We start from the raw sequence: 25,576 nt of genomic DNA, 5'->3' as shown, positions 1-25,576 counted from the left end.
CCTTGAAGGCCTCTGTGGCATTTGGCAGCCCTCTGGGTTTAGAGGATGTCAGAGGAAGACAGTAAGCCTCTTTGTCTTGATGGCAAATCACTGATCTGTATTCTGGGGAAACTTTTTAATTCATTCATGTCAAAACATCTCAGACTTGTGAGGAAATGGAGGTGATCCTTGCTGGGGTGGATAAAGGTCTGGAACGTAGTAGAAGAGCAGAAGGTAGAAAGGGCTGAAAGACTACACAGTCATGGAAATTTAGATTTAGGATCAGAAGTTGGGGTGACTATTCTAGGCCCTTCAATCCAGACTTCTCTATTGCTGGGTCTTGGGGTAGTAGAGGTACAGCATCCAGGAAATAAAGTATCATTTTCAAGCACATGTGTCCCCAGCACCTAATCAGCCCCTTCTGCCTTTCAAAAATGAAAGGAAGCCCCTCTGGCCCACTGACTCCCACTGTCTCTCTACCACTGACCCTGAAATTTATTGCAACCACTTTTCATCATTATAGGAACATTGTAGGTCAGGTGTACTTTCCCAAAGATGGAGCTATTCCAAATATCCTGGAGCTTTAAGAGAGTCATCCCTGGCACTTGCCCACATGCAAGAAAATAATACTTACAAAACAGAACACACACCATGAGGAGAAGAAATGGGATCATTTTTCAACCCATCACTTTATCCCTTTCTTCAAGAACGTAAGACAGAATGCAGGAGGAAACCAGGAAATGGCCCGATGAGTCTATATTAGCTTAGGTTTCCCTAGCATGATCCTAAACAGACTGAGGTCTTCTGCAAACACAGATGGCTAGTTATCCCAAATACTTCAAAAATATTCATGTACATGAAATACACTAATTAACAGAGTAGAGCTATATAAAAGGTTTAGTTAGTATTATTTGCTGGTTTTATGATATTTAATGTTTAAACTAGAAAATCCTGATCTGATAAAGTGTCATAACATAGCAACTATCTTGTGGGGGGGGGCACTTTTTTTTCGTGGCAGGCACTGTGCTAACAGGCTCCCCATGCATAAGTAGTATCCTCTCTGTCTCTAACTTTTTAAAAAATGGGTATCGTTTCATTTCATATACACACAGGTGTGAGTAAGAATAAGAATAGGATAATACAGGTGACTCAGAAATGACAAATGCTTTGAGGAATTTTTCCTATATCTCTGTTGGTGCTATGAAGCAGTTTGCCACCAATAGAGGGAATAATTCAGAAGGGAAAAATCACCTGTCTAACTAAAGTCTATCCAGAGTTTGGAGGATACTCAGGGTAGATGCAAGAATGTCTCATGTGTTGAAGGCTTTTGATGTGAGGAGGTTGGTGGTGAAAGTGAGTGTCCAACAGAATTTCTTGATGTGAAGGAAGATTAACCTAAAATCATGTTAGCCTTCGGCAGACAGATGGCATTGCACTTCTTACAGATCACAGTAGACACACGGTTGTTGGTGCATGTCACCACATTAACAACTCTGGGAAGAGCGATACACAGCTAATTGGACACCGACATGGCTGTTTGGAAACTGAACGAGTTATGGTCACTCTGGGAGGGAAGGGGTAACAGATACTATACAACCCTGAGTCATCACCAGAAGGGAGGAAATGCAAACTTACGTACATAGGCGTCTTCAGGATAAACTACAATGGCCACTGTGTCACAGACAGAAGATCCACACTTAGAGCTCGAAGACATAAATGTGTTATTTTATGCAGCTCTGAACAAGACCATCGAAGCCGAGGGTGAGAGAAACACACATCAACATCCAAAGAGATTCCTGTAGCTCTCTCTCCGCCTGAGGGTCCCTTGGGCCTTTGGCTCCAGATGTCTTGGAAATGAACTATAATGAAGGTAGCACAGTCACCATGAACATACTGATTTGCTATTCTTTGGGGGAGCCTGGAGTTCTTGGGGTGAGCCTGGGCTGTGATGGAAGGCATAACAAGAAAGCTGAAACTGTTATGAGCCAAACTTCCTAATCTCTTGCACATGTCAATCTCACTACAGTGCAGATGCATTCTTAACTGTTTTTATTTTGTCTGTGTCAGGTTTACATGCATACCATATTGCTTATTCTGTATTAGAGAAACCATTAGGCATTCTGATGAGAAAATTACGTGGTGGACTGACCTTAATGGAATTTGGAATATAGGAAATGATAACATCACCATTGGCATCCAATGCATCATTATTGCCAACATACCTAGTAGGCATTTCCCAGAGACTTGCCCTTATGTGTTTAGTTATTTTTGGTTAAGGACTCACCTATCTGGTGTCTGCCATGCTCAGCACACACCTCACAAGATTCCTTGAGTGGAAGATTATGGCATGAAGCCATGTGCAAAAGAGCCAACAACAACAACAAAAATACCTCCCTACATCTTCTTCCTCTTAGCAGGGCACTATTGGACATCCAACATTTACCCTCCAGAACGTTGGCCATCACGTATGTTTCCCTATAGATAGAACATTAATGGAAGATTTTTAAACATCAGATTCAATACTAGGCATTTTCTTGTACACACGTCTATTGCTGCAGGAATTTAAAACTCTGGGGGTAGAGTACATATTATTCTTATTTGCAGCATAAGGCATAACATGCTCCGAAATATACACATCATTGTGGCCCCGACTGTCCCTGGAACAGTACGATGCTGTTGACCTCAAGGACGACCGAAGATAGCTGTCATTCACCGCCTGGGATGGCAACGAGTGTTTGTAAGGGTCCGAGGGGCATCTCCCAATAACCAAGCGTTGGTCATCCCTGTGGGAGTGGAGGAAAGGGTTATCGGACGTGTGGTCTGGCAAGAGAGACTTGCTCCTCTTGCTGTCCTCCAGACCTTGGGGGAAAAGGGAGCTTTTTTTCCCCGAGAGTTTGCTTGAGGGGACACTAAACAGGCTGCCGTAAAAATTTCCCTCCAGAAGCCGTTCCCTGTCCTTGAGGCTTATGCTCCGGGAGGGTCTGCTAAGGTCTATCTCCCTAGGTTTGTCGACAATGTTATCGTAGGAATGCTGACGGCTAATCCTTAGCTTGTTCTTTTGTAATTGAAGGGCATTGTTCTGTGCCCAGTCCTGCTGGTAGACCTGCTCCCGGGTGGCTGGGTTACCTGTCTCCTGAAGCATCTGGTCTTCATCGATGTCATAGAGGTTCCCCATCCGCAGGCAGGCATCGCACTTGAAGGGAGACCTCATGGTGAAGTGGCCTGAATAGGTGGGCAGGTTGGAAAGGCAGCTTCTACAGTGCGTGGAGTTCTGCCGGTATCGCTCGCTGGTCTCACTGTGTGGGGAACCCTTGTCTTTCAAGGTGAAGTGCTTGGAGTAGAGTTTATACTGCTCATTGTTTGGAAGCCCCTCTTCATTATGCAAGGGGTTCCGGTTTATTGGCAGCGTGGAGTCTCCCTTGCGGAAGTTTTCACTGTGATCCTGGTAGGGGTCTGGGAAGTCCACGTTCTCGGGCAGGGTCACGTTTTCAACATACTGGGGTGGATCTAAGTGGAAACCAGGCTCCTTCTCACCATCAATAGTGTAGATCTTTTCTCTGGGGGAGCTTGATTTGGTTTTCAGGTAGGTGCGCTCAACCTCACTACAGTCCTTGGGGTATTTGGAGCCCACTGGCCTCTTAAAGTTGTCCTTGGTTTTGTGGTTCTTGTTGTTGTCAGGTTCCCTGTGGCACGTGGCCCGACTTGACGTCTCTGAAATGTCAGAATGGGCCATCTCTTCTGGAAGATACCTAGGGCTCTTTAGGGAGTGGGTCCTATTCTCCACTGTCCCCTCATCCCTCTGGGAGGCTGGATTCTGGGACAGTGAATCCTGGCGTATAGAATCCACGGATTTCTTCCAAAGCTGTCGAGGCCTAGAGTTCACTTTGGATTCTGTGCTCACGGCCACCTCCACCGTGTTAGGGTTGGACTCATTGAGAGTAAGAGGATGTTGTCCCTGGAAAACGTAGTTATTGAGGTTATCCTTGTGCCGGTTGGCCACAAATGTTTGGAGTTCGTTCATGTTGTCCCCAAAAATGCTCTCTTTCCCCTGAAAGGACCTGTTGTCCGAGTACATCATATTTCCCTTATCTGAAACCATGTCCATGATGAGGGAGCCTCTTTGGATTAAGTCAGCAGCTCTTTTGGGTGAATCTATTCTTGAGGAGTTCATGTTGGACATGTTGGAAATGTTTTTGGCTGACCGGAGGAGTTTTAACATGTTGCTCTGGGATCCTGTCAGATTGAAGTCTGGAGACTTCTTCTTTTCTTCAATGTGCACTCCGTGAATGCAGCTGTAAATGCCCTGTGGGGGAGTAACATAAAGCACCGTCAGCAGCAGCAGCAGTGAACATGAAACCACTTTGCACTTGAACTTTACCTGCAAAGGTGAGATACGTACTTCTTGCAGGAGCCCTGGAGAAACAGTGAAATTCAGTATGAAGTCTGATAACATCTCTTAAAAGTTTTAGATAAGTTGCAAAGCATAGGGTTTATCTTATTGCTCTGGCTCAAGATTAGCTGACACCTTCGCAAAGAATCACATGTGGAGTTTAAGAAAAAGTATCAACCAATGCTCATACGACTGTCAGTGTCACAGTGTCTCCAAAGTAGCATACAAAGACAGATAACTGAGGCTCCTGGTACCCAGGTCACCAATTCAAGCTTTTATTAAAGTTTCCCAGCATCATCTTTGAAGCTTAGGCACCAGAGAGTTAACTATTGAAAACGAAGTCAGCATAAAAGGATCATCCATTGATGGCCAGGTGTGGTGGCTCACGCCTATAATCCCAGCACTTTGGGAGGTAAAGGTGGGCAGATCACGAGGTCAGGAGATAGAGACCATACTGGCCAACGTGGTGAAACCCCATCTTTACTAAAATAAAAAAATTAGCTGGGCATGGTGGCACATGCCTGTAGTCCCAGCTACTCAGGAGGCTGAGGCAGGGGAATTGCTTAAACCCTGGAGGTGCTTAAACTCCAGCAGCCTGGAGGCAGAGCAAGACTCTGTTTGAAAAAAAAAAAAAAAAAAAAAAAAAAAGAAAGAAAGAAAGAGAGAAAGAAAGGATCATCCATTGTTAACTCTTTTCTGGAATTACCTCTACTGTTATGCAAAAGCTAACAATTAAAGAATGTGTCCTAATGACCAATCAGAAAATCTCCTTTCTACATGTACATTGATTCATCTAAAAAAAGGCAGGAAATTCATGTGAGAATCATCAAACTCTTTTTGGAGGGATAGATACAGATGCTTGGATAGAAGGAATTGCAACCTTACCATCATGTGGGAGTGTGAGCCTATCAGTGAAGCGATTGTAGTGAAAAGTAGAGCCCAAGAGATAAAGACACAGTTTGAGCCCCTGGAGCCACTCAATTGAATGTTTTTACTTAATCCACTCAAACCATTCCTTGTGTGTTTGTGAGTCTATTCAATGTACTTAGAACTGGGTTTTAGTTACCAGTCATAATGAAGAGTTCTGACAACACAGGGACACCGCCTTTGAATCCATCCAGGCAACAGAATGACTTAGGGGCTCCTAGGCAGCCCAAACACAAGCACCCCCATCTATAGGTCTCTTCCTTGTCTACTCTTTCTTCCTTTCAGAAAACAACTGTTTACATTCACTTAAAAGTAGCTGTTTAACTGTTTTCAAGGGAAGAGCCCTTGATTTGTGCCACAGTAACAGGCAAAAAGATGTCTGGAACATTTCGATCTCTGGCCTCCCCTGCTTCTCCCCACTCCTACACCAGATTCCAGCAGCCGTACCTACAGGAAACAGTCAGATCAAGGCTGCAGGATTTGACCTGGTCTTCCCAAGGCGTGCAGGGAGCCAACCCACGAAAGAGTTTATAGGGCAGAATTGGCTGTGGCTGCTGACTTTGGCATAAACTACAGGAAAGTATGTGTGATTAACTGTGGACTCTGATCATGGTGGCTCCATCAGTCCCCCATGGTGGGGACGAGCTCACCCCACAGGGATGCTCACGGAACTGTGACAGCCTCAACTCATTTGCACTGCTACATTTTTCTTGTAGTAGACAGTCTCTCCACTCCAGCCTTCAAGGAACCGTAAACACAAAAGCCTAGAGCTGCAAGTTTGAGCCACTTTTTCTCTGATCCTCTCTACCCCAGGCTTCATGGTTGATGAAGGCCCCCTGAGGCTCAGAACACTGGCATTATGCCCTTTCCTGCCTTCCTGCAAACTTATCTGTGGTCTCCTTCTATATATAATGTGTGCTTGGCTGTTTGTCCTGCCACAAAATAACATCTGCCCTTGCCCTCACTGCTTTGAGAGTTGCTGGAGCATCCAGACTGTGGATGTGGAAATCTTACAAATGAGCCATGTATTTCACATGGTACAGTTATGTTAACCTATGCCTTTTTCACCTAACCTTGTAATCTAACAATCTTTTTATTTATTATTTTGAGACAGAGTCTTGCCCTGTTGCCAAGGCTGGAATGCAATGACACAATCTTGGCTCATTGCAACCTCTGCCTTCCAGGTTCAAGTGATTCTCCTACCTCCGCCTCCAGAGTAGCTGGGGTTACAGGTGCACACCACCACACCTGGCTAATTTTTTGTATCTTTAGTAGAGATTGGGTTTCACCATGCTGGCCAGGCTGATCTCAAACTCCTGACCTCATGATCTGCCTGCCTTGGCCTACCAAAGTGCTGGGATTACAGGTGTGTGCTACCGCACCCCGCCAATAATCTTATACTCTGACCCATAGGGATTCTCCCACTATGGTTGAAAATTACTGTGACTCCATTTGTCAGAATCAGCTGAGGTCTGGGCCTTTTCTTTCCATTTTATGAAAACAGAAGTTTGAAAAATATTTTTTCCCTTAAATTTGTACTTTAATTCTAACACACTCCCTTCTGCCACCTGGAGAGTCTAAGAACTGCCCTCTACCCCTCCACCCTCAGAGTAACATGCTCCTGACTGCCAAGATGAGCTGGCTGTCTTTCTATTTAGAGGAGGCCCAAAGAAGTGATCAGGGAGATGAGTTATGTTGCAGGAGATGGGAGGATGGCTGTTGGTGGCTACCTCTCATCCCTGGTTTTCCTGGGACTCAGGCAGCATAGCTAAGGCAGTTCCCAGGTGTTGATTGGCCTGGTGAGGCCATGGAAAAGAGTCAAAGTGGCGGACCCAGTCTCTACTAAAGTTTGGTTGTTTGTTTAGAGATGGAGTCTCACCCTGTTGCCCAGGCTGGGGTACAGTGGTGCAATCATAGCTCACTGCAATCTCAAACTCCTGGGCTCAGGCAATCCTCCTGCCTCAATCTCCTGAGCAGCTAGGTCTATAGGCATGCACCACCAAGCCTGGATAATTAAAAAAATTTTTTTTAGAGATGGGTTCTTGCTATATTGCCCACACTGGTGTACCCAAGGTTTTGATGATAGCATTCTCCAGCTGAGTTGATCCATCTTCTAGAAGGGCTGTTGAGGAGAGGGAATGCATATTATAGAATAACAGGAAGAGCCAGGGGCCTGGAATCCACTAGATGTGAGTCCTAGCTCCATCATGGATTAGCTCTGTGACTTTGCATAAGCCACATTTATTTTAGCTTCAGTTTCTGCATCTGGAAAATGGGAATTATGCCCTCTTAAGGTGGGCACTAGGGCAAGGTAAAATAATGTAAAAAAGCCACTGACACCATAGATGGTCAGTACATGTGAGCTGGACAAAACTGCCTAGTCATCGCTGACCTTCCCTTCTTTACCATCACCTTGTCCCTCTCCCCTTTCACAGGAGCTTAAGCATGCAGTGACCATATGGTTGAAGCTGCAATAAATGCATGCCACTCTCTACTGCTTCCAAGATTTGCTCTCGAAAGACACTTTGGCTTTCTGCTTAGACAAGCAGACCAAACCCTACCTTGGGAACCAAGTAAATCCCTGGGATAGAGTTTCTTTCTTAGTTGCAACAGTTCTGTCTTTATTTTATCTTTTCTATTATTTATAGATCCCAGATACATTTTATGGGTTGTGGAAATAAGATGCCCTCTTGGTCCCGCAGTGGGCCCGGAGTCAGATAAAATTAGTGTTGATGACTCAAGGTGTTGTTCCAGGCAATTTTCTCTGCTCTCCTAGAGGGTGCCTGACCTCTCAGAATATTCTCAGTGGGGCATGGGTCTACTGTCCTCAGTCCCTTTGAGCCTGGACACCATCCCTAAAGCATCTGATATCTGTGGATCCCAGTAGTGGGTTAGCATGAGGCTTTGTCCATTATGTCCAGCCTCCCCAGTCAGATCTTACTGGAAAGGCTGCCTGTTTTCCTTTCCCTGATTTTTGGCTTTGCTATCACTTTTCAAGAGACAACTGAGGCAGCTCTTTTTTGCTGATGACAGTGAATTCTTTTATTCTAAGTGGGAGGGAAAGCATTTTGGAGAGAAAACAAAAGTTAAGAGCATCCCAAAGGCAGGAGGTTGCATTTTTGTAAGTTGTAAAAGCCAAGGACTGCCGTCCTGGGAGAAGCTTGGTTCCGGTGTCAAGCAAATGCCTTTTTGGAGTGTTGGCCTTCTCTCTCTGCAGTGCCAGGCATGCACGTATCTCTAGTTTGTATTTACATTGCACTGTGCAGGGGCCTCCCTGGGAATTTGAGCCCATGAGGAGGGCTATATAAGTCTGCTGCATGGTAATAGCTCTGCATCTATTGACTGGATATTCATCTTGCTGAAAGAGAAGAACTGGTAATGGAGAGATCCAGTTTCTGTGCAGAACCAAACTTGCCTTGGGGAGGGAGTAAATTTCACAGCATCCTGGATCAGTGTCTTTTAGAAAAACCAAACAAACAAAAAAACCCCCCCAAAAAAAACAAGAAAAAAAAAACAAAAAACACCTAAATTCTGAAGTAGACTAAAGCCTGCAACCCAAACTCACATTAACAGACAAGTTCCCTCTTTCATATCTTTTTCTAGTGTGATAGATAAAGTGAGATGTTTCCTGTTGCTTTAGGGAAACATATGGTAAAGCCACAGAGGTAACCTTTGGGGCTTTAATTTCACCATCCATAGGATGGGGGTCTGATCCTGCCAATCTCAGAGAGCATTACGAGGTTTAGAAATAACAAGTCCTCATCCACACGAGGCATAATTCATTCTGCAGTTGTGATCTTGCATTTGTGGAAAGTAGGTTCTTTGCCTGGGAATTCCTCACTGTAGATTTTGTGAAAGAAAATGATTGTTTGTACACAATGAATTCAATTTTGTTTGTGTGTGTGCTCTCTGTGCTATGTAAGCATATGTGTAAGATGGCATATGTGTGAATGTCCATAGAAGATAAACTTCAGCAGTGGCAGTAGCCCTTGACTAAAAGGAAGGTCTCTCTCTCTCTCTCTTTTTTTTTTTTAAAGAAAGTCAGAGCTTTGCTGGGCACCACATCAGGGGCTGAGACTATTTTGAGTACCCCTAAGTAATGAGAGAGGCAAGAAAGTATCACTCAGTATGATATCTTCCTATTCAGACACATCAGGCTGCACTTAACTTGAAAAGACATATTATCTGGGAAGAAGGAGGGTCCTCATTAAGCAGGGCTCCCTGAAACCTCTGAAGCAATAATGATGGCTGGGAGTTCCCAAGGGAGCACAGAAGTCCCTACATGCTCCCAGAAAACTTGGGCTCCTCTCCTCTAGGGTTGGAGAGGCCAAAATTCAAGTTCCAGCTGATCAAGGAACGGTACCAACAATGCCTGCCCTGGGCTACCCGGTTTGCCTTCCATTCCCATCCTTTGGAAAGGAAGACAGGCATTCAGTTCAGTTCTTAAAATGTTGATCGAATCAACTTGGCTTCCTTAGTGGTGTTTTAGAGAGAGGAAATGTGCTTCCAAAAACAAGCAAGATTTAGAAGTAAACGCAACAGTGTGTATTTGTTTGGTGATAATCCTAGAATCATTTGGATATGAAAATCCTTTGGTAATTGGCTGGGAGAATCAGCTTAAAATTGGCATCATACCTAGCTATATGCACATATGTTGTTATTTTTAAGTAATCTATGTGTTTAGATGCCATCAAGCTAATTAGGAAATATGTACTTGCACAGAATCCGAGTTTGGAGTGCAATTGAATGGAGAAAATGAATCTTCCTCACTAAACTAATATGAACCTTCTCAATCTCCCCAACGTTCTTGAAACTAGCAAATGCTAAGAATATGTACATTTGTTTTAAAGCAATTATTTAGCTTTCCTAGTAAACATTAGCAAATAAAATTAGATGTTTTAAACCAAAATTATTTTTAACAATTTTTAAATTCCTAATGAAGCTCTTCCAAAGCAAAAAAAAAAAAAAAAAAGAGGCCACCAAGGTGGACAAATAACAGAGATGACTTAATAAATAGATTGGATGCATAGAGGGCTAAAATGGATGAATAGGCAGATAGATAAGAGGCAGATAGATTATACTGTGCTGGAAGATGCATGAAAAATATTCATGTATATGTTTTTAATATAATGCAGATATGTGACTAAGTTGTGTTGCAAGTGTGGTCATTTATTTATTTTATTATTATTATTTTTTGAGACAGAGTCACTCTGTCACCCAGGCTGAAGTGCAGTGGTGAGATCTTGGCTCACTGCAACCTCTACCTCCTGGTTTCAAGCAATTCTCATGCCTCAGCCTCCCGAGTAGCTGGGACTACAGGCATGTGCCACCATGTCCAGCTATTTTTTTGTATTTTTAGTAGGGATGGGGTTTCACTATGTTGGCAAGGCTGGTCTTGAACTCGTGACCTCAAGTGATCACCCACCCTGGCCTCCCAAAGTGCTGAGATTATAAGTGTGAGCCATGGTGCCTGGCCTGTGATAGTTTATTATGTGAGTTGCATGTACATATATGTTCATAGTATGAACTGTATCAAATCTCTTGCATTGCTTATATGTGATGTCTGTTGCTTGAGGAAGAGTGCTGGCCTTTGGTGGTGCCATACTATCTGAATTAAAATCCTGGCTCCACTTTATTGGCTGGGAAGCCTGGGGTAATTCTCTTAACCTCATACCTTTAAGTTTTGCCATTTGTAATCTGGAACAAATAACAGCACATAACTCATAGATCTAGTTATAGATTAAATGAGATGAATATAAAATCCTTATATGGTGCCTGGTACCTGTAAATGCTCAATAAATATAAGCATTTTTATGATCATTACCATTATTGATGACTTACATTACATGTACCTTGATGGCAATATACACAGGACATACTGTGCTGCACAAAAAGGGGTTTTCCGGTATTGCTCGGGAGCTCAAAATAGCATGTGTATTCTGTGCTGTTGTTTATATTGGGTTGAATGTATACTTCGTTTTCTGCTTGATATGTGTGCATTTTCTTCTGTTACTTTACATCTGTGTTTCATTTCATGTGCTGTTGGATTGCGCACGCTCTTTGTGTTTTGTTAGATGTGTATACATATTGCATAGCACTGCAAGTAGATTTTGTTTTGTTGTGCATGTTCCGTTACAATGCATATGCAAATTGTAACATCTTGCATAACAACATTAGTAGTGTTATACAACATACCCGGGTGCTAGTGATGGAAGCCCCAGGCTGGCTGTGTCTGGCCCATGTGTTTTAAAAAATTTTTTAAATGGGATTAGTTACTAATATTTAAAAATGGAAAGGTTTCTCACAAAATCAGATGACAATTTCTCTTTTTAAAAAACCAGAAGACCTGATAATATTGACCCTACATTCCCATAAGACAATACTCATCTGGAGTTGAGGATGGCTGTCCCCTATAGGTGAGGTAAACATTATGCACTTGGCCACAGTCCTCAGTATTCCCTGTCATTCTCTCACTTTGTTGCCAAGGTTTAGCTGCTGTTTCACCTCATTCTTGCTGTTTTTCTCATTCCCAGCCTGCTGCACCCACTCCCATTTCCTTTCTGCCTTCCATAGTCATCTAGGTTTGCAACCCCTGGCTTAGGAATGCACAAAATCTGGATGCTTTTTTGACACGCTCAAGAAGGGCTAGTAAGAAGAGGATATGCAGACTCCACTGAGACATCAAGAACCTATGCACTTTTCTAAGCCTGCTTGCGGTGCAAGGAAGTAGCCGCCAGGGATACTGACCCTGCTGATGGAGAAGAGCAACCCAGGCCGGTCGGAGCACACGCCTGTGAAACAGAAGCGCAGCTTCCAGTAGAAGAGATGCTCCCAGATGAAGGTGATGAGGCTAAGGGCCATGGCTGCGGCCAACATGTAGAACACGCCCGCCATGTTGTCAATGTCCAGCTGGCTGCTCATCACCTCGTTCTTCTCATTGTGGCAGATCCCTGTGAGCCACAGGGTCTCCAGCTCCTCCATCTCACCTGGAAAAAACACAACATTCACAGGTAGTGAGGTTCAGAACATGCATTCTGGGGCAGACGCTTCTGGGTTTGGAACAGACGATGTGCAACTCACAGCTATGTAACCTTAAGGCAAGTTTCTGAGCTTGCTGGGTGTCCATTTGCTCACTTCTTGAGTGAAGATAATAATAATTACAAAGCCTACCTAATATTGTCGTGGTGAGGATGAAATTTATATATATTAGCTTATACAATATTGTTGCAGTGAGGATGAAATTTATGTTTTATCTTTCTATCTAGAGAGAATAGAGCAAACTTTTTCTCTATAAACATATTTATATATTATATACATGTATAATATATATAACTTAGCACAGTTCCTGGTTTTGTTTTTTGGAGTTTTGCCCTTTTTTTGAGGGGGGGGTGGTCATTGCTATTTTTTTCTCACCTGGCTTTTTTTCTCCCACCCCTGCCCCCAACACCCATCCAAGCTTGGAACAAGACATGGTAATAAAAGGGCAACATGTAACAGTAGAAAGACTTCATTGCAATTCTGACTTGATCATCTGCTCGCTGCATGACCTCAGAGCTACAGTTATCCTATCTGTGGAACAGGCATAATTAATAATAGGACATACTTCCTAGAGTTGCCATGAGGATTGAATGAGATCAGAAGGTGTAAAATCTCTATAGGACCCAGATCATAATAAGTTTTTATAAGCAGTATCTCTTGCTACTATTTATTTTTGTGAAGAAAATGCCTAACACAGTGCCTGGCATGTGGCAATCCTCAAATATATTTGTTTCTTTTTCGCTCTCTCTTTAGAACATTCAGGATTATTCAGGAAAGTCACACATGACTTGTACACTTAGGAGACAAAAGTTTAATTGAAAAGATATATCCAGCTGGTTCTGAATGGCCCCTTGCAAACTAAACTATCCGTATCCGCCAACTTCAGGAGGGAATTAAAGAACTAGGTGGGTTTTTTCCAGTGGGGGTGGGTGGGGGAAACAGTAGGCATGCTTAGAATTATTCTTTCTCTCTTTTATGTGAAGTTTATCCAGTTGCCATTTAGAGGAAAACTCTCTGATCTAAACGTCTAGCAATTACACTAACTGTCTAGCAATTCACTAAACTATGGCACTTAGACTAAGAGTCAGCCTTTAAAAATGATCTTTCAAGGACAGTAAAAAATCAAGGAAGATTCATACAATATTAAATAAAAAGTATGACTATATTTTATATGTGTATGTATACACATTACCTCTAAGATGTAATGGGTGCATGCAGAGAAAAAATAAGAAAAGAAATGTTTATATCAATTCTTTTTGAAAAAGTCAATCATAATGATTGATTTAATATTGGTCTTTTTTTAATTAGGTGAAATTATCATGTATTGTTTTTGGTTTGTTTTCACTCTTGAGTGATATGGCTAAATATAAAAATCAAAGTTGACAATTATTTTTTCTTGACCTTTTCATAATGTTAAATTTTCTTCTGATCTGGATAGCAGTTGTTGAAAAGTTGATTGATCTATGCAATCTACATTTTCTCTCTAGTTGCTTTTGAGAACTTCACTTTATCTTTGGTGTGAAATCTAAGTGTGGGTTTGTTTTATTGTTCTGCTCTGGACTCGGTATGATTCTTCAGTCTGAATACTTACAATTTTAATTCTGGCAAAAACTTACCTATTATGATGTCAAATATTACTTCTCCCTGTCGTATCCTTTTAAAAAAGTTAATAGTTTTTTCTTTTAACAGTGGTTTTATAGTTACAGAAAAACTGAACAGAAAGTACAGAGAGTTTCCATAAATACCTCTCCCCATCCCCTTCAGTTTTCCCTATTAACAACTTGCATTGGTGTGGCACAGTTTTTTCAATTCATTTGGGTAAATACCTAGGAGCATTATTACTACATTATACACTAAGTCTGTGTTTTAGCTTTGTAGTCAACTGCCAAACTTTCTTCCAAAGTGGCTGTACCACTTTGCACTCCCATCGACAATGAATGAGAGAGTTCCTCTTGTTCCACATACTTACCACCATTGATTATCATTGCCAGTTTTAGTGTTTGGGATTTTAGCCACTTTCAGAGGGGTGTAGTGCTACCCCATTATTTTAATTTGCAATTCCCTAATGGCATATAATAGTCCTATCTCATTTTTTCCCCCGAAAACTTTAATATACTGTGGACCTTTTCATTCTATCCTCTTGGTTATTCACCTTGTTTTAATATTTTGCATTTTTTTCTCTCTGTGCTGCATTTGGGTGATTTCCAGTAGATATATTTTCCCATTAATTTATTCTTTGGCTAGTAATATTTATGTTTTAATTTTAATCTATTTAATTGTGATATTCATTTGGTTCTTTTATAGTTCTGCCTGTTCTTTTTATCATAGTATCCCACATTTTCATTATGATTTTTAAAGCTTTTATATATTTAATAATTTTAAACCTATAGTTTTTCAGATTATTCCCCCCTGCTCCTCCTCCTGCCTTAATTCTTGGGATTCTCATTCCTCTGTTTGTTGTGTGTTCTGACTCTCATGGTGGGTTACTTTTTGCGACGTCTATAATTTTTGACCATGAGCTAACCTTCTGTAGAATTATGTTCCCTTTAAGCCCCGTAGGACTCCAAGAACACTAGGTTATAGCAACATCACTATAGAGAGCTTCTGGGTTTGCTTCTGCCATGGTTCCAGGAGTTTTCAATGTATGAATTTTTGTATGGAAAAATTTTACTTTGATTACTACACCGTTTAAGTAGCATACATTGGAACTCACATACTTGTTTGGGCTTTAATTTACTAAGAGCTTCAAACAGATGGTAAACCTCCTTGCATTTTCTTCACTTTGATGGACAGAGATTTTCCTAGTTTTGTTTTCACAGACTTAGTGACTCGTTAAAAGTCTCAAATGTATTAATCAGAAAAAAAGCACACGTTAATGAGATTTTTTTAAAAATAGAATATCCATCCCCTTTTAAGTTCCTCACTCACAAAAAAAGGTGCTGATCAATCAGTTATGTAGGTAAAGGGATGGGAAGAGGGCATCTTGATTCAATTCCTTTCCTTCCAACAGCCTCCCGTGCTTTCACACAGCCACAAAGTCATGGGAGACTTTGAAATAGTATCTCATTGTCCATCAACACTATCTAAAACTCATCCAAATTTCTCTGCCCACCATTTACCTCAGACCTGCACGACTACTTCCTCTTCTCACAAAAACAACAATGCCATCCCTTTCAAAATACAATGTGGTGTTGACATCCCCCTTCCTTTAGAGGTGTTTTGTTTTGTTTTGTTGAGATGGGGGTCTCACTCTAGTAGCCCAGGCTGGAGTGCAGTGGTGTGATCTTAACTCACTGCAGCCACAACTTCCTGGGATCAGGTGATCCTCCCACCTCCACCTCCCAAGTAGCTGGGACAACAGGCACACGCCACCATGCTGTGCTAATTTTTTGTATTTTTAGTAGAGATGAGGTTTAACCATCTTGCCCAGGCTGATCTCAAATTCATGGCACAAGCGATCCACCCACCTCAGCCTTCCAAAGCACTAGGATTATAGGCGTGAGCCACCGTGTCCAGACCCTTTGGGGTTTGTGAGGACACAAAAATGGGTCTTCTCACTATGACTCATCAGATTCCCAGAACATCTTCCTTTTGGTATTGCCTCAAAGAAAGCCAGGTTTGTAAGCCTGTAAGGAGGGCAGTCTGATACAAGAAACATCATCTTGATTCTTATCAGGATGTAAATAAAAAGATTTCCTTCTGCCCTTTGCCCAGACAATACCTCTTTTTAGAGTAAGTCATGGTAAAGCAGACCCTGATTTCAAAAAAAGAGCAAATACACATTTCTCATGACCAATTACAGCCTGTTTCAATCATTTTCAAATTAATCATTTCCTGCCTTGTGGCCCTCTTTGACTAGTGTACTGAACTGTAGTTCAAATACTTTCTTATTTCATTTTTCATTTACTCAAGTATATTGTAATCTCCTGGAGGGAGACCAGGGACCGTGTTTTATGGTTTTGATATTTTTCATGGCCTACAGCATGTAGTGAGCATTGAATCCATATTTTCTGTTTCTGTTTCTTTTCTTATATCCCCAGGCTTAAATTGGGCAGCACTGCAGAAGTGTTCAAATATGTTTAGTGAGCTATTCTACAATATAAATAGAAAAAATACAAAGCAAAGGGGAACTTGCAGTGGGCTTAAGAGTAAACGGCTGTGAAATGTGCATCCTTTAGGAAGGGTAAAGCATCAAATGTCATTTTTCCAAGTAGTGGCTCTATGATACTCATTTTGCTGTCAGTTTCTCCTATTAAAAAGAGGCTGTGATCTTTGTCAGTGTGATCTTGTGAACCAGAGCAGGTAAATGGGACAATTAAATCTCTTTCCTGAAGCAGACTCATTCTTGCTGGGAAGACACAAGCTAAATGCTCTCCTGGGAACACATGGAGCCTGGACGGTTTTAGGGTTGCAATCAAACCACCTTGCTTTTGTCTCGCCACTGGAGAAGACTGGTCCCCACGTAATGCTCAAAGCCCACCTCCTCCAAAGACAGCAAGTTCATGCACATTTGCAGAACTTTTTGTGCCTATGGGAACTTGCACCTGTTCTTCCTGTAACTGTCTTCAGTGGAGATGTTTCTAGCCACAAGTATATCTGCCAATCTTTTAGTTCTGCACTATCCTGAGGAAAGCTGTAAGTTCACTACAAGGAGCAAGGTGTCAAGGTCACTCCTTTCCTAATGCTGGCAACATTAAAAGACAGAGCAATAGAGTTTCAGGAGTCAACTCTCAGAGAGATGCAGAATCTAAAAGGGAACAGGCAAGGATAATTAAGGCACTGTTGTGTGTGTCTCCAGCTTGCTTCCATTGGCTGCTTGGGTGAGGCTGTAAGAAGGCTGGTTAGATGGCTGGGTGTGGTGGCTCATGCCTGTAGTCCCAGCACTTTGGGAGGTCGAGGTGGGTGGATCACAAGGCCAGGAGTTCAAGACTAGCCTGGCCAAGATGGTGAAACCCTATCCCTACTAAAAATATAAAAATTAGCTGGGCATGGTGGCAGGTGCCTGTAATCTCATATACTTGGGAGGCTGAGGCAGAGAACTGCTTGAACCCAAGAGTTGGAGGTTGCAGTGAGCTGAGATTCTGACACTGCACTCCAGCGTGGGTGACAGAGCGAGATTCCATATCAAAAAAAAAAAAAAAAAAAAAAAAAAAAAAAAAAAAAAAAGGAAAGGAAAGGAAAAAGAAGGCTTGTTAGACAAAAGGTACAGACGGGATGAAGATACTGCAGGTGTTTCTCCCATTACCCATCCAGCCACTAACAAAGTAGAAGCCATGGGTTTTATATTTGCAAAAAGGAATAAATAAAAATTCAACTGGATACTGTCCAGCAAATTACAATAAAGAATGTTTTAGGTAAAAACACTAGAATGAGGTGTAAAGAGAAGCACCCTTCCCTGAAGATTTTAGGGAGCATGTCCAATCATCTGGTAAGGTCCAGACAGTAACACAGAGGTTTTATTACAGTCAATATCTGAGTCAGACAGCCTGTGTTAGACTCTTGCCTTCCACATGTACTGGCTCTTTGATCATGGTCCAGATACTCTACTTAATCTAACCAACTACTCATCCATTCATGTATCTATTTTTCTATTTAACAAAGTTACATAAAATAGACTGTGCTTCAGGTACTATTCTAGAGTTTTAAAAAATTAACTCATGTAACCTTAATATTGCTGATCTGTTTTACAGATGAGGGCATGCAGAGAGGTTAAGGAACTTGCTCAATCTCTCTAAGCTTCAGTTTTAACATCTAGCAAATGGGAGTTTTGTTAGAATTAAATGATGTTACATACACAGTGCCTGGCATACACTAATTACAAATTAAGTATTTCTGGAGGTATTATTTTTGCCTGAAATCAGAGAAGCTGGGGGGTGGGATGGACCACACAACCCTCCCTGTGCCCTTCTAACTCACGCCCTTCTAACCCTCCCCATGCCCTTCTATAAGCTGGAGGTTGCAGTGAGCAAGTCCACGGAGAAGGTTCAGCTCTCCATGGAGACTCTGCTATATCCGAAGTAAAAGAAATCAGTTCTTTATCTGCCCTAAGACTCATTCTCAGCACTTCCAGAGGACCTGCAGTTTTTGGGAAAGGATTTCATAGCAAACAATGTGACCAGCCTTCAAAATTCCCAAGTACTTCTCTCCTGAGGTCAGTTGTGAAAAATCCATTTTGAACCTGTACCCTTTAGGCTTTGTCCAAAATTTGCTGAAACATATCTTCTAACATCAGCTTCTACAGGCACACATCTCCATATTTTTTTTCTTGGTTTCTTGCCAAAGCATCTGACCCAAGGCAGCGATGGTATGAAAAGGGAGAGTATGTGGTTCTGAGAAGCTGAGTTCGACATTCTGGTCAAGGAAGATTGTTGCTTTTCGCTTTTCTGAGGACTTCACTTGTTTTTCTTTACTCATTCATTCACTCATTGAAAAGAGCATATTTCTAAAGCACTTAACATGTGGTGAGCATCTTTGTATTTTCATATAGAGATGAATTACAAATAGTCTCTGGCCTCTAGGAGCTCAGTCCTGTGGGAGAGATAGTCATGAAAACCAGTAGTTACGGCAAAATGAGAAGACTGCATTTGCATAGGGCTGGAGGCAGAAAGAAACAGGGACTGTTTTGAGATCAGAGAGTAGTTCAGGATTTCTGGGAAGGAAGAAGGGATCAAAGGAGAAGCCTGAAGAGTAGAAGCCAGAATGCAAAGAACTGAGATTTCATGCTAAGAAGTCTTGGGTACCCAGGGAACAGTAAGGCCGTTGGGTGTACATCTGTAGTGAACACCCAGGTCTTTTCTTAGTGGACCCAAGATTTTTCAATTGTTGCTCATGTTTCTCCAGTCATGGCCTCCTGATTGGAAATCCAGTGTCTCCTCACATACAATAGAAGGTAAGCTGTGATGAGTGAGTGTGACATGGTCACATTCAATTCTCATTCAAATTGCAAATCTGTACAATGGTGCTACCATGTGGAAGAAGATCACTAGTCAACTCTATCCTGGTGAAATAGTCACTATGAGAATCCTGTCCTGATTCCAAAGTCATGCAGAACATGCAGCACAAGGTTTCCTATTCTGAGGTTATGTAGTGACTGGGAGAAACTCACTTGCAAGAAACTGCAGGCAAAAGTTCATTGTAAACTGTCACCAATATCATCATCTCCCATTACAATTTACTCTGGATATACCAGCTGTATGGTATTGTGTTGAAAACTTGGCAATAGCTATCTTTGGCATATAGCTCAGAGGAGCTGACCTTCAGGAAGTCTTCCCTGAATGCACAGCAATGTAAATATGAAGTCATGGTTTCTCCTACCATAATATCCTGGATATATAATTTTTTTGGCACAGAATTTGTCACATTGGAATGTAATTGTCACTGGGAGGTGAGTTTATTCAGGGCAGCTATCTTGTCTTAGTCTCCTTGTACCCCAATCTGGCCCAGGTCTTGGCACATTGTACCAACTGTGGATAACACAAGGCTTCCGTCTCCTTAAGTAGTTTGTGATCCACAGATCTAAGGATTGCTGAGAGCCCAAGAAAGGAAGAAATTTGAGAAGTCCCAGGCAAAGGGGTGAGGAATAGATTCTGAAATCCAGAAATCAAGGCTGGCTCTTGGGCAAGTATGTTCCAATCAAAGATCAGAGCAATAGAGCCTGGTGGTTTCCCACAGGGAACAGACTTCCATCTATAGCTGAAAGACGTCAGAAGGTTGTTGCTGCTGATCTCATTAGGGTTTGCTGTGAACACCAAGAGGGGAACTGACCCCATTTCAATACTGTTTCATGTCTTGCCCAGGGGTTGGGTACTTTGGGTTTCTCAGAAGCCTGATTGGAATTGGAAATGGCAAAGGAACAACTTTCTTTATGGAAAATCTAGGGCACAGATTCATTGGCAGGCTCGTGTTCTCAATGACAAAAGACTCGATCATTGTGAGTTCTAAACTGTGGTCCTGTAATTGAGGATGGGGTGGGGGACACAGTATTGTCCTCTCCTTGCCCAGGTTGTCTTGTAGATGAAAGGAAGTTGAGTATCAGATTTGGGGACGTGGTCTCTAACCTTGGAGCAGAGTAAGATCAGCTAGACCATCTGAGTTTTGACCTTGAGGGCCTAGCTTCATTAATCCCACAGTCTTGACTCAAAGCCATGTGAGGCACATCCACCCTCCCAGATGCAGCAATGAGAAACTCATTCCTTTCTCTCTTCCCTGTGGTGATCCAACATCCATATCCTTTTAAAGACAAATTTAAAAACTCTTAAAAGGACACACACACAAAAAAAAGCCCCAATAAATCTGACAAATAAGAAAAAAATGAACTAGAGAAAAATGAGACCCAAGTAACTTTGGGTTCGGTAATAATATTCTGGAGCCTATGACCTCTGTCCTCATGATCTCAGAGGATCACTGAACGATTTGCTGAAGAGAAAAAATACTTCTGATGGTGGTGGTGATAGGAAATAGTACCAGATTCTGGACACAAATAGATTGAATTTGGGAGATAAATATTCCTTATTTAAATGTCAGAATATTCCATTTCTGTATAATGCTGAGAAGTCACAAAACCAAAATAAAAATAGGGCTAGGCTTAAATGTATCCAGTTAGAGGCAGGGACAGGCTGTCTTTGGCATAAATGTTTCACCGCCACCTTCCAACTGAGGTTTCTGCTCCATGGATAGAACTTGAGTATTGTAAAGTTCATTGCCACCTGTCACATTGCAGGGTTTCAAAGGCCACGTGATTAGCTGCACAAGTTGGACGGAGTTGGGGGATTTTGTGCACACAGGTTCTCAACCATAAAATCCCCCAACTCCGGCCAGGCGCAGTGGCTCACATCTGTAATCCTAGCACTTTGGGTGACCGAGGCAGGGGAATCATCTGAGGTCAGGAGTTCAAGACCAGTCTTGCCAACATGGTGAAACTCTGTCTCTACGAAAAATACAGAAAATTAGCTGGGCATAGTAATGGGCACCTGTAATCGCTGCTATTCAGGAGGCTGAGGCAGGAGAATCGCTTGAACTGGGGAGGCGGAGGTTGCAGAGAGCTGAGATTGCACCATTGCACTCTAGCCTGGGCAACAAGAGCAAAACTCCGTCGCAAAAAAAAAAAAAAAAAAAAAAAAAAAAATCCCCCCAATTACAACTTGTGCAGCTTCCCAACCAGGGTCTCTTTCAGAAGAAAAATTTGAAAGAGGATTGGACAACTCTATCACACAACAAACAATGCACATGTTCACAGTTTTCCATTACTGGATGAAGTTAGAGAGATATAATTCTTTGATGGAAGATGGCTGAAACCTTGTAGGTATCCAGGACATCTTATTATATACCAAGCACTTCTGGAATCTGCTTAACCAATTTGCCTCACACAAATAAAGATGTCAAGCTGACATGGCTTAAAAGGCCCATGCATTTGTGAGCACAATTGCATTCATAGTAACTTTTCGCCTTTGCACATTTTTTCAATCCATAGTCCTCAAAACCTGATGACTTATCATGTGAAGGGTATGAGGACTTTTTAATATCACAAAGGGGTTCTTGTGTTTTAAACATATATGGATTTAAGAAAAAAAATAAAAATAACTTCAGATCCTGTGCTGTTTTGAGAGCCTGGCTAAACTGGGGTTCCCATAAACAGCAGCTAACAACCCTGCCCTAATGGCCAATGAGGGGAAGTAAATCTGGGCGTTGACATGTGCCTTTACAAGATGCTTCTGTTGCCTGGTGGACGACCTCACACCTAGTTGTCTGATCTCTGACCAGGGGATCTCTCCCAGGAGGAACTTGTTTATACCTGCAGATGGCCTTGCAGCTCTTGTCTGATCCATGCCCAGTTTACGTCTGCCTGATCATCACTCTGGCATGGGAAGACCAACCTTGTGTTCTCAAGGGAAACTCCAGTCTGTGGTAGTTCCTAGTTCTTCAAATGACAGGTACAAATTCAATATACCACCATATCAAAAATAAGCTCATAGATTTATTACTTACACATCCTGGGCAGGGAAGGTGCAATGAATCAAGAGGACAGTTTTCTGCTCCTAGGTCACACAAGGCAAGTATGAATAGTCAGGCAAAGAAAGAGAGAATGTGGCAACTAGGGATACTTAAAAGGGAATAGGGTGTGGGTCACTTTCAGTCTGCAGGCAAATGCCTGAATGATTCATTTAAAGGAAGCAGTGGGAAAGCATGGAGACTGGTCTCCCAGGTGGGGGAGATACTTCTAAGTTCTTATCTTTGGCCAGAGGCTTGAGCCATTTGGGTATGATGCTTCACTTGTAACCCCAAGGCAATCTGTGCTGTGTTGCTCAGTTCCACATGCCAAGAAATAGTTCCTTCCTTTCAGCAAGTAAAATAATCTCACTGCTTTTCCGGTTCTTTTTTATTGAAGTGTTGTCAACAAGCTACCTGAAGTGGTAAAATCCAGAAGCAAAATGGATCACTTTCATTTGATCTGTATTTCCCATTGCTTAGTAAATGCAAGGAGCTTACTGGGTACCAGAGACTTAGCTGTGGAATGAAGAGGAGAGAGTGGAAAGGAAAGAAAAAGGGACAGGGAAGAGAAGGAGAAGAAAGAAGAAGGGATGTGGAGAAGGACAGAGAGTGAGAAATAAGCCCTGTTGCAGACAGGACCCTGCATCAGCTGTCCGAGCCATCCGTGACTAATGCAGAAGGAAGGCTGCTTTTCTTTCCATAGAGGGTAGCAAGCACGCTGTGCAGGGCCAGGTTACGACTTAAGAGAGCTCTCAGCTCTCCCTTTGATGACATCCTCTCCCTCCCCAGGTATGGAAGTGCTCCTCTGACCTCCTCTCCCTTATCCCAAGTCTAAAGCACCAGACAGGGTGAGACAGTGGCCAGGGATGAGTGGAAGAGCACATGGGGCAGGAGAGAATCTAGATATCAATTCTAACTCAGGAAAGTAAGTCGGGCAGACTCCGTAGTCCTCTGCCCCCTTTCTACTGATGTTAAATCTGAGGTCAGGTTACATGAACCAAGGTCACAAAATAAGGCAATGTTGATGTTGGGGAAATAATCTCGATCTCTAAATGATTGGTTATGATCATACAGCAACAGCCAACCACACAACCACGGATGAAGACACCTAGAGTTCAGTTGCACAAGCCAGCTTTACCTCTCACTGAAGGTAGAAAAGGGGCACTTGGAAACTGGAGAGGCCACATGCGCTGCTGGCAGGAATGTAAATTAGTTTACATCTTCTGAACATGGGTTGAAAGTATCTACTAAAAGCTGAGCATATGCGCTCTATTACCCAGCAATTTCATTCCTAGTATATTTCCAAACCAGTAAGTGCCTTTGTGCAGAAAAAAAGGGACAAAAATATCTAAAGCAGGCAAAAACAAAAAGTGATATAAATGCCCATTAACAGCAAAATGGATAAATAAATTTATATGATGAAATACCACTCAGCAATGAAAAAACATGAGTTGCGGTTACATGCAGTAATATGTATTAATGTCATAACAGGCATAAATGAATACATATTGTATGATTCCACCATTTATTTGAGGATCAAAAGAAGGCAAAACCAACCCATGGTCATGGGGGACAGAAGGTTGATCACTTGTGGGGGGAATATTGGCTGGCAGGGGCCACAAGGAAGCTTTCTGGGATACGGGTCATATTTTATACCTCAATTTGGGTGGCAGTTGCACAGCTGTATAAAATTTAACTGGACATTGGATTTGTATAATATAACGAATGTATGCCACAGTTTATAGAAGGTAACAAATAGAAAACAACAGTGAGTGGCATAGTACAGGTATAAGTGTTCTTTTACTTTGGGGGTTAAGTGAGGTAAAAATGAGGAAAGTGAGGGTTAAATGAGGAAAGTTGAAGAAAACAGACTGTCTAAACCAAAGAAAAAGAACAAAAACTTTTTTTAAAGTGTGAAATTTCTTTACAAAAAGAGAAAATTTCTTTAAGGATAAGGAGATATGAGTCAGTCATGTTTAGTCAAATTCTTCCAATTGTTGGAATTGTTTCAGAAAAACATGTCTTACTTTTATGATTTAAGCCACAGGTCAGTAATCTTTTTTTTTTGGTAAAGGGTCAATTAGTAAGTATTTTCAGCACTACAGGCCATATGGTTTCTATTACAGCTACTCAACTCTGCCTTTGTAGCACAAAATCAGCCATAGACAATACATAATACAGGAATAAGTATGGTTGTGTTCCAATAAAACGTTATCTATAAAAAACAGGTAATGGACCAAGTGGGCCATAGTTTGTAGAATTCTGATGTAACCAATCAAAACATGAAACATAAAATAACTTTTTATATTTATATAAAAGAGATAGCATGCTATAACTTTTAAAATAGCAAAAAGAACAATGCCTAATGCTGCTAGGTTGTGGTAAATTGATCCACTATTACTAGTACTTTAGATGGAAACAAAACTTTTTTTTTTCTTTGAGACAGGTTGTTATTCTGTCACCTGTGCTGAAGTGCAGTGGAAGGAACACCACTCTCTGCAGCCTCGACCTCCCAAGCTCAAGTGATCCTCCCACCTCAGTCTGCAAAGTAGCTGGGACCACAGGTGCATGCCACTATGCCCATATAATGTTTTTATTTTTTGTAGAGATGAAGTCTCACCATGTTGCCCAGGCTGGTCTTGAACTCCTGGCTCAAGCAATCCCCCAACCTTTGCCTCCTAAAATTGCTGGGATTACAGCTATGAGTCACTGCACCCAAAGGAAACAAACCTTTTGGGCATCAACATGACACTATATTTCAAGACTCCTAGAAATCTTTAGAACCATTGACCCTTTAAAAGTTTATTGCAAATAATTCAAAAGAAAACAGGCATGAAGATATTTCTTCCATCCTTACCTATACTAGCAAAATAACAAAATGTTCAGCATTTGGAAAATAATATAATGATTTCTGATTTAATAAAGATGATACTTTTATACAAACAAAATAATTGTGAAAGCAGATAATGTAGTTACATAAGAATGTTTAAAACATAATAATAAATGAAAGTCATAAAATATAAAAGTGTATATAACTAATAATTATAATTATTTAAAGAAATGTGTCTGCAAGCCATAAAAGACGATGAGTTTGTGTCCTTTGTAGGGACATGGATGTACCTAGAAAACATCATTCTCAGTAAACTGACCCAAGAGCAGAAAATCAAATACTGCATGTTCTCACTCATAGGTGGGTGTTGAACAATGAGAACACATGGACACAGGGAGGGGAGCATCACACACTGGGGTCTGTTG

The 25,576-nt window shown here is 41.7% G+C and overlaps 1 protein-coding gene across 6 annotated transcripts in view; it reads right to left on the bottom strand.

The window, feature by feature from the left end:
• Positions 1–2,014: 2,014 nt before the first annotated feature.
• Positions 2,015–25,576, bottom strand: part of GRIN2A (glutamate ionotropic receptor NMDA type subunit 2A) — a 425,841-nt gene continuing 402,279 nt past the window's right edge. For 5 of the 6 annotated variants that reach the window (XM_039478380.2, XM_003938743.4, XM_074381622.1 and 2 more), the window contains 2 exons: positions 12,044–12,282; positions 2,015–4,282 (listed from right to left, as the gene is read on the bottom strand). In XM_039478380.2, the coding sequence (XP_039334314.1) occupies positions 2,483–4,282; positions 12,044–12,282 (2,039 nt within the window). In that variant the 3' untranslated portion in view covers positions 2,015–2,482. The remainder of the gene's footprint in view (positions 4,283–12,043; positions 12,283–25,576) is intronic. The other variant, XM_074381625.1, reaches the window with a different exon arrangement.

The sequence above is a fragment of the Saimiri boliviensis genome, chromosome 12 (assembly GCF_048565385.1).
Source record: "Saimiri boliviensis isolate mSaiBol1 chromosome 12, mSaiBol1.pri, whole genome shotgun sequence".
In the NCBI taxonomy this organism is placed as follows: Eukaryota; Metazoa; Chordata; class Mammalia; order Primates; family Cebidae; genus Saimiri; species Saimiri boliviensis.
The sequence above is the reverse complement of the archived record's forward strand: the minus strand, read 5'-3'. Positions and strand labels throughout refer to the sequence as shown.